The sequence below is a fragment of the Spea bombifrons genome, chromosome 8 (assembly GCF_027358695.1).
Source record: "Spea bombifrons isolate aSpeBom1 chromosome 8, aSpeBom1.2.pri, whole genome shotgun sequence".
Lineage (NCBI taxonomy): Eukaryota > Metazoa > Chordata > Amphibia > Anura > Pelobatidae > Spea > Spea bombifrons.
The window spans coordinates 123,636-141,709 of record NC_071094.1 but is presented as its reverse complement, the minus strand read 5'-3'; the positions used below and the strand labels follow the sequence as shown (position 1 = coordinate 141,709).

The 18,074-nt window shown below is 53.7% G+C and overlaps 2 protein-coding genes and 1 long non-coding RNA gene across 3 annotated transcripts; 1 reads left to right on the top strand and 2 right to left on the bottom strand.

Annotated features, from left to right (window-relative positions):
* Positions 1-2,124: 2,124 nt before the first annotated feature.
* CCDC120 (coiled-coil domain containing 120) lies at positions 2,125-5,261 on the bottom strand (the record flags this gene model as incomplete). The annotated part of the gene is made up of 8 exons (XM_053473120.1): positions 2,125-2,272; positions 2,757-3,602; positions 3,690-3,791; positions 3,944-4,106; positions 4,211-4,261; positions 4,513-4,753; positions 4,836-4,955; positions 5,055-5,261. Coding segments are annotated over 8 exons (1,839 nt in total), but the record flags the coding sequence as incomplete, so codon positions are not given.
* Positions 5,262-5,497: 236 nt separating this feature from the next.
* LOC128503345 (uncharacterized) lies at positions 5,498-7,247 on the bottom strand. The gene is made up of 3 exons (XR_008355217.1): positions 7,221-7,247; positions 5,841-5,906; positions 5,498-5,568 (listed from the first exon to the last, which is right to left on the bottom strand). It is a non-coding gene; the product is annotated as an uncharacterized LOC128503345 (long non-coding RNA).
* Positions 7,248-10,463: 3,216 nt separating this feature from the next.
* Positions 10,464-17,382, top strand: TFE3 (transcription factor binding to IGHM enhancer 3). Its single transcript, XM_053473371.1, has 10 exons — positions 10,464-10,838; positions 12,587-12,700; positions 13,179-13,419; positions 13,660-13,896; positions 14,007-14,099; positions 14,227-14,338; positions 14,419-14,475; positions 15,911-15,986; positions 16,197-16,344; positions 16,441-17,382. Exons 1-10 carry the CDS (start codon positions 10,735-10,737, stop codon positions 16,801-16,803), a joined length of 1,545 nt encoding a protein of 514 aa, XP_053329346.1. The 5' UTR covers positions 10,464-10,734; the 3' UTR covers positions 16,804-17,382.
* Positions 17,383-18,074: the final 692 nt, after the last annotated feature.

Sequence of the window (18,074 nt, the reverse complement as noted above, 5' to 3'; positions counted from 1 at the left end):
ATTACAGACCAACGTATTGTACAGAAATGTAATATGTGTTACACGCCAATGTATTGTACAGTCATGTAATATGTGTTACACGCCAATGTATCGTACAGTCATGTAATATGTGTTACACGCCAATGTTTTGTACAGTCGTGTAATAAGTGTCCACACGGCTCAGCAACTCCACTCACAGTAATGTGCATCACCTTATCTATAACATTCATATTTGGGCTGCTGAAAGTTAGGGGAGGTGGGGGTTAATTTAGGGGCAGTTACGGTTAACGGGGTCTTTTGGGTTAATTTAATGGGGAGGACTGAGGTGTTCATTTAATTAATTTAATAACGTTAACTTAAGGTGCAGTTAGAGGTAAAGGGGGGCAAACTAAGGGGGATCTAAATCCTGGGGGCAGTGAAGATTAACCCCGTATTTAGTTATGAAAGTATCATTGAGTCAGTGACCTGGCTACTCAGAACTGCACTGAACGGTTCTTTCAGTCAGTAAACTGGTGACTCAGAGCTGCTCGGAACGGTTCTTTGAGTCAGTGAACTGGTGACTCAGAGCTGCACTGAACGGTTCTTTGAGTCAGTGAACTGGTGATCTGTGAGTCTGTGCGATGTGCAGATCGCTCACTCTAGGATCTTGTTACCAGTGCAGTTAATGATTCATGAATAAAGTGGATATAGAGGCTAAAGGTGATAATTGTTGACCTTATTTGCATGCGCCTACCCAGAATCCGTTGTGGTAGCACCATGAGATTTCTGAGGGAAAAGCCTTCTGGCTTGTCTGGTATCTGTAGATGAGCGTTTAATAATAATGCTTCTACTACCCCCTTAAGTTTAAGTGGAAGGGAAGGACCAAGAAGATCCGGCCCTTGTGCAGGCCTTGCGGCCAGGGAAGTAAGAAAGGGGGCCTTGTACCCTTCGGGAGACAATGAAGAGGGAGACCTGGTGTCCACCGTGGCCTTACGCCATTTATTTATTTTTTCTTCACAGCGAAGCCACTGACCTCGGGGCTTCTAAAGGGGTTAAGTGGACATCACTAATTTACCCCGTTTACTTTATAAAGCCGTTTCTATACACATTATCGGGGCTTTAAGGGGTGTAGAACTCTGTGATACCCTCATACCCAGCAAACATCCTGACCTCCTAGAAAAGAGGGCATCAGGGGAGGAAAGATGGGCATTGGCAGTTTGAAGGACAGAGGGACTCGCAAGACTAACGCATATACCCCTAAATACCCTGAAGGGGCGGCGTGTGATTATATTGTATATAATTTATGGCCCCGATCAGTTATAATGCAAAGCCTGGGGCGCAAAGCACGTCACCCTCAGCTGAGCAGCACCCCTCCTTCCGCCCCACCCCCCCCAATCGATTGCAAGCTCCCCAGACCAGAGCCCTTTTCCCTTCCTGTAGCAGGCTTTGTCAGCCGTGTAACTTTTGCTGTAACACCGCCACGGCCTGCTGGAGACGTAGAAATAAATGGAAGTAAACAGATTCCTTTCTTTTTCTAGGATTTATTGTTAAATTGCCCCACACCATAAACAAAGTAAAGTTTGTACATATTGCACAGTGCTTTCAGGGTTAATAACACGTATGTTACAGACTGCGGCGCCGAGTCCAGCTCGGCCCCTTCGACCGTTCAGCCAAATAAAAACTGGGAAACAAGCCCACTCCGCGCCCTGATGGTTAGAGGAAGGTGGGTGAGAATGGGGTAACAGATACGTCGCCCTATTGGTCAGGGCACAGAACCTCTCCTAATGCCGTGGAAACCCGACCGGGCCCCTAAATTCCATGTCAAGAACAGAAAATGGAGCTGCTTGGACAAAATGAGCCCCAGAGATGCGTGTCCGGACCCGGCCCGGCTCATCCACCCGCAGCATCCGGTATGGCCCATGGGGGCCGGCGTGACCGCACTTTACAGCTTGTAGCGTTTTAAACCCCATATAACAATAAATGTACGGGAATAGCAGCAGCCTTTTAGGACGCGATTCCTGCGCATGTCCCCCCGTTACGTAGGTAACATTTCCAGTGTTTCATCATACAGCGCTTCCTGAATCAGCCTTAAGTAGAAGTACGCGAGGGCCGGTCGCTGGCAGGGAGCATTGCACTTATTCATGGGGGCGCACATATTGCGCGAGGGATCCCAGGAGGACGTCCGGCGTGACCTCGTGTCCAGCGTCAGACTAGCGTCCCAGGTGGGGTGTCCGCAGCCGACCTCTCATCCTGTGCCCGGCTCACACCGCCCGTCTGGTTACAGAACTCCTCGGCCAGGTACTCGGAGAAGTGTCTGAGCAGAAAGTGGGGGTCGTGGAGTGGATGGGGCAGATGCAGGGGGGGGGGCGTATCCAGGAGGAATGATTCGGGGTGATGGGGAGTCCATGGGGTGGATGGGAATGGAACAGGTTGGGGGGGGGGGAGCAAAGAGAAGCATTAGAGACCCGCAGGCACCGCTCCCCCACACATCGATAAAGCATAAAAACATGCAGCCCCGTGACGACAACACACACACACAATTTATGGATTGGGCAGCCGTGGCCTAGACGGCCCACAAATACATTTAGAAGAGCAGAGGGTACAATGATCCGTCTTTCTGCAGCCAATCAGAACAGCCCAGAGCCGGTTTTATGCTCTATCGCCACAGAGCGCGGGTTCAGGCCACAAGCAGCGGACGCGGAGCCACAAGCAGCAGAGCACAGAGCTGCTCAGTGACGGCCGTCAAACCGGGGTATCAGGGACGCCGGCGCGGGAGGCGTTAGTACAGAAGGCCATACCTGACGTGGAGAGGGGCTCCGGTGAAACTGACAGAATGAGGAAGAGGGGAGCCGGCCTGGAAGTGCCCGTCGCGGTAGGCCGGACGCGAGTAGCGCTGGTAGTGCAGGTGAGGGGGCGCAGGGCTCCGGTGTAGACCCCCTGGGGCCGCAGAGTTGCGCAGATACCAGTCCCGAAGCCCCTCCAAGGCAAGAGCTTTGTGTACATTCCTCTCCAGTGTCTCAGGCGGGGGGGCACGGGGCTGGCTCCGCGGCCGTGGCCCCTGATGTGACAGTTGCTGTGGAGGCCTCTGCAGGAAGCCGTCATTGTGCCAAAGCTGCTGGGCATGGCCAACATCAGGCAGCTGGGGGCCACATGACTTGTTGCGAACCACATTCCTACGCTGCTGGGTGTCTGCACGGCTTCTAAGCGCAGGGCTGCCTGGGTACCCATCGTAGTAGCCATCCCGCCTCGAGTAATGGCCGCTTCCATCAGGCTCTGCCCACCACGGGGCCTCTGGCTCCACCCACCAATGCCCCTCCGGCTCAGCCCACCCACGGTTCTGCTGCTGTCGTTCCATATAATACTCCAACAAGATGTCCTCGTAAGGGGCCCGGACGGTGCCACTGGGTAAACAAGGGTCAGGGGACTTTCCTCCCCACTGCTGGGGTCCTGCGGGGGTCCGCTCACTCAGGGCTTCAGAACTCTTAAAGGAAGGCTTCCCCTGTTCATTGGGCTGCGGCCGCTCAATCAGGGCCTCTGAGCTGTTGCTGCGTCGGCTCCTCACGGCTCCGCATTCGCTGTGAAAGCCGACCTGGGAGTCCTGGCTACCCGACCACTGGCGCTGCGACAGCCCCGAGCTCTCACACCTAGGGGGGTATACGAACCATTAGCCACTTGTCAGAAGACACCGGCTGTACCCCCCCCACCCCACCACCATCTCCTCCACCACTAACCTCAAGGCAGAGCTGCTGCAGGCGTTACGACTCAGGATGGGGGTCGCGGGAACACTTCGCCCTTCCAGACTGGACAGACTCCGCGGGAAGGAGCGAGTGGGACTGAGCAACGAACCGAAAAAACCCAACATCATTATTGTAAATTACGATAATTACAGTCCCGCCCCAACGTTAGGCGTCAGGAACCCCTCCATCTGTTCTGCCACGGGGGCAGCTTATGGGCTCCAGATCCGTGACAGCCTTTGATGTCTCACCTGGAGGAGCCGGCCATAGAGTTTCTCCTGTTGCGGACCTCACAGTACATTTCCAGTGGTCCGGTCTTCCACCCAACCCTCCGCTCGGGGCTGGTGGACATGGCGCGTGAATGGCTGGCGTTCCGAGGGGGAGACGGTCTCATTGCAGTGGCCAAAATGTCATCTGTGAAGGTAGAGCAGAATTAGAGAGATAGTGCGAGCGCCACTGACACCGAGAATATGGCAGCAGATAAGGACCACCCGGCCCATCTGATGTGTGCCCCTCACCATAAGCAGCCGTCTCTGCCATGCAGCTGCCCTCTGATTGGTAAGCTTCCTCTAGAACAAGAGAAAATAATGTGACCCTCCATATACAGCCACATAACCACATGTCCCAGTCTGCACCCATCACTAGCTCTTGGCATCCTCCCCGCAGGCCACCCACTAAATACCCCCACTGCTCAACAGCAAGTTCTTTCACACATTAAGAGGGCAAAGTATTTAGTGGACAGAATCAGCCCTAAAGCAGGGAGTCAGGTCTTCCCTGCTCGCCCCTCACACCGCAACGTGACTTGACAAACAGCCCTCACCGAGCAGAGTCCGCGGAACGCGTTGGATCGGTCTCAGGCCCAGCTTCCGACGCAGGTTGTTGCTCTGCTCCTCCAGCTCCTGCAGCCTGCGCAGAGCATCCAGATAAACGAGCCTCCTCTTCCTACGCTGCTCCACACTCAGCTCCGCGCTTTGCTCTGCCGCCACACTCAGCTTCCGCGCTGCCTCTGCCATCTGTAGCTGCAGAGCAAAATCCCGTTCCATGCGCTCCAGCTGCACCTCCTGGGGAGGAATCAGCAGGGTGAGGGAGCCAGAACGGGCAGACGGGCAACTAAAGCCAAGCCAAGCCAAAAACGCCACTAACCTCGGCTCGGGTGACAGCTGCCGCGCTGACTCTGAATCCAGCTCTCTGCCGCCGCGTGACCGCTGGAGGTCTCTCACCATATTCCAGGGGGCAATCTGCGGGAACCAGCCCCGTCAGTTCCTGAGGAGAGGGAAATATAACTCATGAGAAGGATGTCAGGCAGCATTCGGGGGGGCCCGGGGGCCACTGGCTGTGTGGACAGACGGACAGGGAACTCACAGCCTCCTGCAGACACAGCTTCTGCAGCTCAAGAACCTTCTGCCTCAGGGACTCCTGCAGGTCCCGCTGCCGCTCCGTCAGGTCCGATATGAGCTGAGCCCTCTGCTTCGGGGTCAAATCCGACGGGGAACCCCCTAAAGGACAAGCGAAAACCGCAAGCAATGAGTCGGTGGTGCAGAGGTGAGCGATACCCAGAGCCACGGCATATCACGCTGAAACGTCAAGAGGCGGTATGTGGACAGACTAGTCTGCGGCAGGGGACACAGCGGGTGCATAATGCGACAGGGGCACGAGCCCAATGCGGCAGGGGCAGGATGCGACAGAACACGGCGGGAGGGGGCAGGATGCGACAGAACACGGCGGCAGCCCAACGCGACAGGGGCGGGATGCGACAGAGGACACGGCGGGAGCCCAATGCGGTAGGGTACTCTAATGACATTTTTCCTGGAGTGGAGATCCCGCTGGAGCCTTTTACCTCCATTTTTTGGCACCGGACGTTAGAGTCTGGGGGTCTCTAGAATACGGACAATCGTCCCATTTGAAAAAACCCTAAAGAAACTGTGCAGTCTTCCTGTGCAGGGCGGGGGGGGGCAGGTTTGGTATGGAGTCGACGGCGGGGCCGGATCCTTTACAGAACTACAATATGCCAAACAATATCAAACGTTGACATTTCACTTATGGGGCCATAAAACATAAAGCCACGAGTGCAACGTCCCACGTCCGGGTCACAGCGAGCGAAAATCCACGTGCACTCAGCAGTCTCCCGGCCGCGTGGTTATATCTCACCGTGTGCGATGAAGCTTAATGCCATTTATCCCACGGCACAGAATATGCAGAGGGTGCAGTAACGGCCTGTATAAAGAGAAGAGACGTCAGTGAATAGTCTTCAGCCACGCATCCCCTCTATTCCCCGCCACGCCAACCGGCTGATCACGAACACTCCATGCCCCGAGATGCTCAGTCAGTCCCTGCGCTGATCACACACGCTTTGCTTTTGCCGTGTTCCTCCCCCGGTGAGTAGAGGATCCTGCGCCACATGCCTTGCTGCGTGATACGCCCAGCGAGTTACGTAATGTGGACTCTGTGTACGTGAGTCACCGGGCAGGTCACCAGCCGGCGGGTGGCACCGGTAACCTGCCAGCGGCTCTGCCGTTTCCCGTGATGTCAGAGTCCTAACTGAAACCGGATACACCCTGCGGATCAGCGACACCCCAAGTAAAATCAGACGGGGCCCCTAAAATCTGTCACGGGGGGTCACACTCACAGGCCACTAACCGGGCACAGCAGCGCTCCTTTACCAGAACCTGAGCCGTGGACAGAGGGGTATCACCGAGGTTTAACTGTCCCTAGCACCTGGGGGGCGTCTGCCGCCCTCCGAATCCACACAAACACGTTTTACTCGTGTCAGCGAGATGTGTTACATGGATAGGACGGAGCCCGCAGCTTAACCGCCCTCTCTGTGAGGCTCATAGCACATTGATCCGATATCAGGGTTAAAATGTTGGCAAATGCCCAACGGCGACACGGAACAGAAGGCAAAAACGGCCACGGTCGGCCCAGCTTGCCCAACGTGCCACACACATACTCACCATCCCCTGCTCCACCACAAGCCCAGTATCATTGCTCCCCGGGGACAAGTACACGGAGAACAACAACACGCATATAGCACGGATCCTGCCCAATCCCGTGTACATCCTAACTGCCACGGCCAACGGGACACGGAAGCCACGGCCTGCCGCTCACTCATTGGCTGCTCGGGCCGTGTCCAGGGTGAGAAACACCGTATCCACTCCATAACTCAATACAGCCAGCCAGAGCCCTCAGGGCCGGTCCATACACATTTCTGGGGTACTGTGACAAGAGCTGCATGCAAAACCCACCAACCAGAACCTGTAAACACAGGGAGAGACACCACGCGTGTAAAGCGTGTCCTGTGCACATCTCACACGGCTCTATAGCCACAAGCCGGCACACTAAACGCCCCTGTCTAGCTCAAAGGGGGGCCCGGCCACCAACATATACGCGCAGCTCCAAATACCCCGGCAGAGCGCTAGACGCGCAGCTCCAAATACCCCGGCAGAGCGCTAGACGCGCAGCTCCAAACAGACGCGTATCCCTGAACGGACAGCCAGGCCGAGACAGCCAGGCCGGGCCCGTCGCACTCACCTCTCCGGCCACAGGTACCAACCTGCACTCTCCGCTCAGACAGGAGCTTCCAGCAGAACGTACCAAGTGCCAGCACAGGCAGGGGGTGGAGCTGGCAGAGTAGACCATTTAGTGCACAGGTTACACTGGACCCCGCCCCCACCGACCTGTCTGCGGGTTGGTACAGTCCGACTTCAAGGTTCTGGATTCCAAACATTCCAGAACGACACGCTTAACCCTTTCCCCGCCAGAACAACCCGTTAACCCCTTCCCTGCTGGAGCCCTGTTATGATTAACCTCTTCTCTTCTACACTGTGTTGATTAACTTGGAGTCCTATTCTGATTATTCCGCCCAAGGGCCCTATCATGATTAACCTCGTTTTGTCCCAGAGCCAAGTGTTTTAACCCCTTCTCTGCTACAGCCTTCCTATGCCCCCGCAGCAATTAACACCTTCACCGTTTAGCGTGGCACTAGCTAACTCCTCTGTTGCCTTGGCGATGCTCAGCGCTACATTCCCCGCCACCTTTCACCAGTAGTGAAAGGGTTAAGATGCAGAGTGGGGGACTCTGGCTGGGGTCCCGCTTTCCGGCCTCAGGATGTTGGGATATTATTATACAAATCAGCCCCTGGGGAGGAGGGGGCATCCAAAGCCCAGTAATTAGACTCAGAATGGAGCCCCAGGTGCCAGCCGGGAAGGGGTTAATGATGTCTCAAAGATCCCTTTATCCTTTCCTGCCGTTTTCTGAATACACAGTAACAGGTGCGGGGCCGGAGCCCGGGGCCCCTTCCGCGCTCCCAGGATGCGTTTCTCTACGAAAGCCACAAAGCTCTCGGCTGCGTGAATGGACCGTCACTGGCGGCAGTAATAGCCAAACACGCCAGCGACAGGCAAACACGCATCGCCCTGGCGACAGCCCAATGCCCCGGCGACAGCCCAACTCCCCGTCCTCCCCGTCGACAGCCCAACGCCCCGTCCGCGCTCCTGTGCATAAGCACAATTCTGCAGCCCCGGATTCCGCTGTCCCTGCGGGCACTACCTCTGCCCTGAAAAGCGGACAGTTGGGAGGCGCCCTTAGACCAGCTGGGGCCCAAAACATCTGCTTAATCTGTTTCCACGCGTGTGGGTATTAGTGTATGTTAGAGGGAGTGTGTGGGTATTAGTGTTTGTTAGAGTGAGTGTGTGGGTATTGGTGCATGATGTTAGAGTGTGTGTGGGTATAAGTGCATGATGTTAGAGTGTGTGGGTATGAGTGTATGATGTTAGAGTGTGTGTTGGTATTAGTGTATGGTGTTAGAGTGAGTGTGTGGGTATTAGTGTATGATGGTAGAGTGAGTGTGTGGGTATTAATGTATGATGTTAGAGTGTGTGGGTATTAGTGTATGATGTTAGAGGGAGTGTGTGTGGGTATTAGTGTATGATGTTAGAGTGTGTGTGGGTATGAGTGTATGATGTTAGAGTTTGTGTGGGTATTAGTGTAGGGTGTTAGAGTGTGTGTGGGTATTAATATGATGTTAGAGTGTGTGGGGGTATTAGTGTATGATGTTAGAGGGAGTGTGTGTGGGTATCGGTTTATGATGTTAGAGGGACTGTGTGTGGGTATCGGTTTATGATGTTAGAGGGAGTGTTTGTGGGTATTAGTGTATGATGTTAGAGTGAGTGTGTGGGTATTAGTGTATGGTGTTAGAGTGAGTGTGTGGGTATTAGTGTATGATGGTAGAGTGAGTGTGTGGGTATTAATGTATGATGTTAGAGTGTGTGGGTATTAATGTATGATGTTAGAGTGTGTGGGTATTAGTGTATGGTGTTAGAGTGTGTGTGGGTATTAGTGTATGATGTTAGAGGGAGTGTGTGTGGGTATCGGTTTATGATGTTAGAGGGAGTGTTTGTGAGTATTAGTGTATGATGTTAGAGTGTGTGTTGGTATTAGTGTATGGTGTTAGAGTGAGTGTGTGGGTATTAGTGTATGATGGTAGAGTGAGTGTGTGGGTATTAATGTATGATGTTAGAGTGTGTGGGTATTAGTGTATGATGTTAGAGGGAGTGTGTGTGGGTATTAGTGTATGATGTTAGAGTGTGTGTGGGTATTAGTGTATGGTGTTAGAGTGAGTGTGTGGGTATTAGTGTATGATGGTAGAGTGAGTGTGTGGGTATTAATGTATGATGTTAGAGTGTGTGGGTATTAGTGTATGGTGTTAGAGTGTGTGTGGGTATTAGTGTATGATGTTAGAGGGAGTGTGTGTGGGTATCGGTTTATGATGTTAGAGGGAGTGTTTGTGAGTATTAGTGTATGATGTTAGAGTGTGTGTGGGTATTAGTGTATGGTGTTAGAGTGAGTGTGTGGGTATTAGTGTATGATGTTAGAGGGAGTGTGTGTGGGTATTAGTGTATGATGTTAGAGTGTGTGTGGGTATTAGTGTATGGTGTTAGAGTGAGTGTGTGGGTATTAGTGTATGATGGTAGAGTGAGTGTGTGGGTATTAATGTATGATGTTAGAGTGTGTGGGTATTAGTGTATGATGTTAGAGTGTGTGTGGGTATTAGTGTATGGTGTTAGAGTGAGTGTGTGGGTATTAGTGTATGATGGTAGAGTGAGTGTGTGGGTATTAATGTATGATGTTAGAGTGTGTGGGTATTAGTGTATGGTGTTAGAGGGAGTGTGTGTGGGTATTGGTGTATGATGTTAGAGTGAGTGTGTGTATAATATAGTGTGTTAGGGAGGATTGCGAGTATGCATGTTAGAATGCGTGTGTGTGTTAGTTATGGGGCACCAAACAAATACTGCCTCCAGGCGCCACTAACCCTAGGCTCACCCCTGAACTTCATACAGCGCAGTGGTATCCGTTGGCATTACGACTCTATACCCCTGGCCCGCCACCCCGGAAATAATGCATTCCTCCTGTAAACAGTTTCAATGTGCGTGGGAGGAAACGGGTTAATGTGTGACATTGCTTCCCTGCTATGTCCTGATTGGCTGTCTCAGTGTCCCTGTGTCAGCCCATGCCTGCTCCGGAATTCCCCTGTACTGTGAGTCATCCATTAACCCCTGCATGGCCCAAGGCCACATTCTAGTGCTGCACAAAGCAGGGCTGCATCCAGCGCACAAAAAGTTAATCCCGGACTGCTTGCTCAGCCCAGAAAGAAAGAGAGAAGGGAAGGGGCAGTGGAGAGAGGGGAGGGAGAGACAGCGGGGAGAGTGGAAAGGAGGTTAGTAAGAGAGGGGGGAGAGGGAGGGGTGCTTGTTTTGCTCTGTCCTACTTATGGGAAGTGCAGTAAATGCTGAGCTCAGACAGAAAGAGACAGCCAGGGCAGAGAGAGACCCCAGAGCAGAGACATTAGACAGACCCAGCCGGCTGAGGGAACTTATTAGGTGGCTAGCCAGATGGGATTTAAAGTTAGCCGGGCGGCTAGCGGGTGAGATTTGGAAGTAGTTGGACAGAGCCAGGTGAGAGTCTTACACGGACGGCTAGCCAGGTGAGAGTTGTAGTTAGACAGACAGCCAGGTGAGCGGGTAAGTGAGGGTGAATCTCCCCAGCGATGTCTCATGACACGGGCTGTGAGACCCCCGCATTTAGCAGCCCCCCACCGCACACAGTCTATGTTCTTGTTGGCTCCAGCGCTGACAGCATCCAGCTGCTCAGGTAAGATCCAGCATCGTACTCACTACTACTCTATGTGCCACCACAGGGCAGAGGGCATGTGGACTGAATAGCTGGCTGGGTGTGTATCTACCTGTGTGTTGGGGGGGCAGTGTGTGTATCTGTGTGTCAGGATGGCAGTGTGTGTGTCTGTGTGTCAGGATGGCAGTGTGGGTCTATGTGTTGGGGTGCAGTGTGTGTGTGTTGGGGGGGCAGTGTGTGTGTCTGTGTGTCGGTGGGGCAGTGTGTGTGTGTTGAGGCGGGAGTGTGTGTGTGTCTGCAAGTAGAGAGGGCAGTGTGTGTGTCAGGATGGCAGTGTGGGTCTTTGTGTTGGGGGGCCAGTGTGTGTGTGTGTGTGTGTGTGTCTGTGCGGGGGCAGTGTGTGTGTGTGCCTGTGGGGGGAGCAGTTTGTGTGCCTGTGGAGGGGGGGGCAGTGTGTGGCAATACCCTGGATTTGCTTAGTCATTCAGAAACACCAGAGGATAAAAACAAGTAACCTAAACATGTAGCTAATACTATCCACACTCAGGGCCAGGGGGGTAATACTATCCACGCTCAGGGCCAGGGGGGTAATACTATCCACGCTCAGGGCCAGAGCGGGTAATACGCTCTAGGCTCAGGGCCAGAGGGGGTAATACGCTCCAGGCTCAGGGCCAGAGGGGGTAATACGCTCCAGGCTCAGGGCCAGAGGGGGTAATACTATCCACGCTCAGGGCCAGACGGGGTGATATACTTCAGGGCCAGTGTGTGTGTGTGGGGGGGGGTCTCTATGGTGCTGTCCTTGTTTGAGAAGAAACTAATCCTTCAATTATCAATGACTGATACCAGCAGAATAAAAACAGCTCACACATATTCTATATAGAACCCAGAGTCCCCCTCTATCTGCATATAGCACCCAGAGCCACTACATCTGTATATAACACTCAGCAAACCCATCTATAACACATAGGCACCTCCTCTATCTGTCTATAACACCCATGATACCCTATATCTGTACGTTACCTCCAGGGCCCTATTTGTCTGTCTATAATCCCCCTTTTTCTGCACATTACACCTGGAACCTCCTCTTTTTCTGCACATTACACCCAGAACCTCCCCTTTTTCTCCACATTCCACCCGGAACCACCCGTTTGTCTGCACATTACACCCGGAACCTACCCTTTGTCTGCACATAACGCCCGGAACCTCCCCTTTTTCTGCACATAACACCTGGAACCTCCCCTTTTTTTTGCACATTACACCTGGAACCTCCCCTTTTTCTGCACATTACACCCGGAACCCCCCCTTTGTCTGCACATTACACCCGGAACCTCCCCTTTGTCTGCACATAACGCCTGGAACCTCCCCTTTTTTCTGCACATAACACCTGGAACCTCCCCTTTTTTTGCACATTACACCTGGAACCTCCCCTTTTTCTGCACATAACACCTGGAACCTGCCCTTTTTCTGCACATTACACCCGGAACCTCCCCTTTGTCTGCACATAACGCCCGGAACCTCCCCTTTGTCTGCACATAACCCCGGGACCTCCCCTTTGTCTGCACATAAAGCCCGGAACCTCCCCTTTGTCTGCACATAACGCATGGTGCCCCCTTTTGTCTTAACACTCAGGGCCTCCCCCTTTTCTGTAAATAACACCCGGGGCCTCCCCTTTTTCTGTGAATAACACATGGGGCCCCCTTTTGTCTGTATATAACACCCGGGGCCCGTCTGTGTGATAATGACGGGTGTTACCTGTGTCCTCCTTGCAGTCTGAGTCCTCTCCTCCCTGAGTCCGGGATCGTGGAAGACATTGACGTGGAGCAGGCTCTGGTTCCCAGTGAAGACCAGTTCTACCAGTTAAAGAGTCAGCCCATTCCTGCAAGGTGAGGGTCCTCCTGTACCACAGACAGACGAACAGACAGACCACCAATCCTCCGCTGCCACCTGTTACATGTCAGCCTCATGTTTGCGGAAAGTGTTTAACGTGTGGGAGAGCCACGTGTAATAATATGCATGGACGTATCTAACGGAAAGCAGCCCCGTAAAGCTGTACGTTTACGCTTCTCGACCCACAAATTCCAATCATTTCCATCAGTGGCTTCCCACGGCCCAGTGCTGCCGGCCAGCCGGCACGTTGTTCTGGTGCTGCAGCAGATGGATCGCCTTGTGGCTAAAATCAGGGTGTCAGCTGGCAGAGGGGGGGGCAATTACCTAGCATTGGGGGGGGCTTTGGGAAACACTCGATTTGGATTTAGCGTGGGATTGAATTTACAAATAGGATGTGGACAGACGCGAGGACGGGTGTTGGATTGTGAATGGCTGGGTTTCAGCTAACCATGACATGGCCTTTCACTTTCACAGTCAGAGCTCCACAGAAGCCCCTGTGGTACCCCTTCAGACTCCCGGCACCATGACATCGCGGGTCCTGCTACGCCAGCAGCTCATGAGGGCTCAAGCGCAAGAACAGGAGCGCAGGGAGCAGGAGCAGCAAGCAGCCCACATTCTGGTAGAACGCAGCCATGTCACGCCAGCCACGCCGGCCATCAGCGTCAACCCTGCCAGCCGCCCCACCCCGGCACAGGTGCCCCTGGAGGTCCTAAAGGTAAGGTATAGGGCATGAGTGGCCTCTGTAATGTACTGTGCATTCTCCACCATACACAATGCTACTTCCCACGTGGCTTCCGTACTGCACCCCCCCGCCAGCGCCATCCTGCAACCCCCCGCCGTACTGCACCCCCCGCGCCATCCTGCAACCCCCCGCCAATGTCGTACTGCACCCCCCGCGCCGTGCTGGAACCCCCCCACCTTCACCGTCATCTTCTCTCCATTGTCTTCCTCTCAGGTGCAAACTCACCTGGAAAACCCAACCAGATACCACATCCAGCAGTCCCAGCGGCAGCAGGTCAAGCAGTATCTCTCCACCACCCTGGGGGGCAAGCTGGCAGTTCACGCCTCTGCTCCAGGTGCCACAACCTCGGCCACGTCCCCCCAGCCTGAGCAGGCTCTCATCACGTCTGCCATCAGCGCCCCGAACAGCCCTCTGGCCATGCTCAAAATTGGCTCCAACTCCGAAAAAGAGGTAAGGAGGGGGCAACACATGTTTTTAAGCACCAGGGGAGCCACGATGTGGCTACACAGTAACATCGGGGGTGCTTGCAGATATTGAGATTTTTTTCCCCCCTAATTTAGATTGATGATGTCATTGATGAGATCATAAGCCTAGAATCTAGCTTCAATGACGAAATGATGGGATTTGTGGACCAGAGCCACCTACCCAGCACAGTAAGTCCACAGAATTCGCAGACACACGTGTCAGTGGCGCAGAGACACGTGTGTCATCTATATTAGTGGCGCAGAGATGTGTACTAGTGGCCTGTACTTACCACGGAACATGCCTCTTCCTGCGCAGCTGCCTGGGAATCTCCTGGATGGTTACTGCACCCACGGGATTTCGGCTCCCACCATCACCGTGAGCAACTCCTGCCCGGCTGACCTGCCCAACATAAAGACGGAGTACACAGGTCCGTACTCAGCACCGCTCTATACTCTCCGCTAGAGCCCACGTGAGCCACAGACTCACACCCATGTCCTCCTTTTTCAGATCAAGACACCAAAGTGTTAAACAAAGAGAGACAGAAGAAGGACAACCACAACCTAAGTAAGCGAGGGCTCGGGCGCCTGACGTGGTCTGCAAGGGGCCCCTGTACAGTGACACAGACTAGGGCCCCAATCACAGCCGACCCTGTCACACAGCACCCATGTGGTCCACGCCACTGAAGGATAAAGTGGCTACGGCCCCTTCCAGCATGTGACATGGTCACAGAAATCATTCAGTGTGGCTGAGGATGTCCTCGAGGTGACCTCCACACCGGGGTTTGGATTACTGGCCTCCGTGGTGGGAATTCCAAGGAAATCCACTGAATTTTTGGGGAAGTGGTCTTATCACCATAGCAACCGACGGAACGGTTTGTTCAGCAAGTGCACTGGACTGGTCGCTATGGTGATAAGACTACTTCACTTAACGTGTCCCCAGCAGCAGGTTTGCATCCTGTTAGCCTCAACACTGTTTGTATTTTGCTGTGTCCAGCCCGGCCCCCAGTCTGTACACACGGTACTTTAGCTCAAGGCCACTAACAATCTACAAAGATGGAGAGGATCAAACCTCCCACGACAGCCCACTTTACATGAACCTTTATGTGCTGGGCATCCACGGAGCTGCAGTATGAGCTGTACCTGCCAGCTGCGATGACTGAGGGCGCTAGAATATGATGTCATATATATCATAAATCAGAGAGACTCAACCACTCCCTGGATGGACCGTGAAGCACGGTGGTCATAGGATGGCGTGGGGTCTCCTTGTTACCCCACTGTTTATGCCCCATTCTTTATGCCCAACTGTTTACACCCCATTCTTTGTGCCCCACTGTTTACACCCCATTCTTTGTGCCCCACTGTTTACACCCCATTCTTTGTGCCCCACTGTTTATGCCCCATTCTTTGTGCCCCAGTGCCAGAAGTGAATTCCCTGCAGATGATTTCAGCATCTTCCCAAATAGAGCCTTCCAAACCGGTCGGACCGGCCCTGCGGCTAACATGGTTTTACAAGAAGTCACCTGCCTGCGCATGCCCGGCACAGAGTAGCTTGTGTTCCCCCGCTGCTGGCCTGTGCTCAGTTTCAGTCATTACTGTTTGGCGCGCCGTGTACCCTGCGCCACGCCGGCTGCTGCTGACTGAACGTCCTGCCTGGCCGGGTTCCGGCTAAACACTTTTCTCCGGTTCTGCTGTTTTGGTTCCCCTCTGACTTTGTGTCAATTTAACTCGCTGGGGCATTAAACTTACTGCCCCAAGTAGGGCGTTGGATGTGTGCGCCGGTTGTCCCAGCCAAAGGAACGAATACATCCGGCGCCCCGACTGCCAGCCCTTGCAGAATGGGGGTAATGACCACATTGTGTATGACCCTCGGCCCGCGGAGCCGCGACCCTTTCGGCCCGCGGAGCAGCGAACCCTTCGGCCCGCGGAGCCGCGACCCCTCTGCCCGTGTAGCCGTGACCATACTTTTCTCAGATATTCATATAAGTCTCTTCTATCCGCAGTTGAACGTCGAAGAAGATTTAACATTAATGACAGAATAAAGGAGCTGGGGACACTAATCCCAAAATCTAGTGACCCGTAAGTGGCAAAACCCTGTCCTTCACCCCGTCACCCATCCAAACCACCTCTCCCCACCATCCACTATCAATGAGCCTGACTGCTGCTTCCCTTCTGTACCCTCTTGGCTGGTCTCACCTTCCATGTCCGGTCTAACATTCCCCACCTCTCCCATATAACCTTCCCGTGATCAGCCCCATCGCTCCCGTCTGACCCCTCTGTTTGCCCCAGGGAGGTGCGCTGGAATAAAGGAACCATCCTAAAGGCGTCCGTAGAATACATCCGGAAACTTCAAAAAGAGCAGCAGCGCGCCCGTGAAATGGAGGGCAGGCAGCGGAAGCTGGAGCACGTCAACCAGAGCCTGATGCTGCGTGTACAGGTAACACATACGTGGGTGGAGGAACCACACGGGCAGCATGCGTGGCCGGGGCAAGGGAGAATGTCTAACATTTTGCCGTGTGCCCCTCTGTCTCAGGAGCTGGAGATGCAGGCTCAGATGCATGGACTCGCCGCCACTCCTTCCATCGCTTCAGACGCTCCCAAGACGCAGTCCACGGCTGGAGACATGGAGAGCTTCTTCACCCAGCTGTCTCAGTCTCTCAACCCCTCGGCGTTAGAACTGGAGACATCCCACTTCTCAGACCCTCTGAGTGACCTGGTTGACAGCAGCCTGAGTTTCCATGTGAGCTTGACAGGGGACTCGGCCATTGAGGACATTCTTATGGACGATGCCCTGTCCCCAATGGGGAGAGCCGACCCTCTACTCTCCTCTGTCTCTCCCGTGGCCTCCAAAGCCAGCAGTCCACACAGTAATTTCAGCATGGAGGAAGATTCCTGACTCGGCTTTGAAAGGCCTAAAATAAATGGACTCAGAAATAATTCTCACCAAATCTCCTCCCGGAGATAACCTCATGAAACCGACGAAGAAGCAGAATCCCGCCACGATGACACAAACTTCCCTCTCTGCCACGCAATGGGCTTCTCATCTAAGTGAACCCAGCTTACCCACCCGTGGACACTGCGAGTGCTGATGAGCAGCGAGGGCCGGAGAGGTTATTCCACGTGGCAGTAACAAAATTCTTACAAACACGGGGCACGTGTCATACGATGCAACCACAGAACCAGCCATGGATGGTCTGTGCGGACACGTAGCACTGATATGTACCAGAAGGCGGTTACATAATTGGCGAGGCCCAGTTAGGTAACCAAACACTCCTTGTTATCCTTCATACATGATCTTCCGTAACCATCAGCTGACGCCTTGGCATGAATCGCGTGTGCCATGGTGCTTCCCTAAAGGGATCCTAACACGTGTCACAGCGGGAGCCACTGAACACCAAGAAAACTGGCCATTTGTAGCTCTGGGGCATAGACTTTTCCTCATGTTCACAGATGGATGTCCCTCAGTGACACCGTTATAGGTAACACCTTCCCGATGGTGGTATTTGGGGGGGGGGCAGACTGAATGCCGGACAAAACTGAGACAGCAGATACAACATGGAGTCCATGAAGGAGCTGTGTGGGGAGCCAGAAATCACGGCAGTTACATGTTAACGAGAGAGTCATGTGTGACATGCAGTGGTCCTGGGTACACGGCGTGCAGGTTCACTCATGTAGCTTTACCTCTTAATACATTTACAAGGAACATGTCATTCATGATATCTCACTCCTGCCCCAGGCAGAGCCCAATGCAGACCCCTGAAGACTCCTGCCCCGGGCAGAGCCCAATGCAGACCCCTGAAGACTCCTGCCCCCGGGCTGCCAAATACGTGATTCCCATCTGGACAGGCTAGGGCCAGCACTGCACATAGAAACACTCCTTACATCTCCATCTGTATGCAGCTTGTTGACCAGTCGGGATGTCCGGACTAACGCTACTTACCCATACGCCAGGGCATCTTTTGGGCTCATAGGGCGCGAGCCACCTGTAGTTGAAATGGACACAATGCATGATCTGTATGGCTCCGTTCCCCCGGCCAGTTCATATCAATACTGCAAAATAAAACAAAGCGTAACAACACTAAACCTCCTGACTTGCAAGCGGCATGCGTGTTACATGTACAGACAGATCTGTGATTCCCTTGCAGCGCGTTGATTGTGACCGAAGAG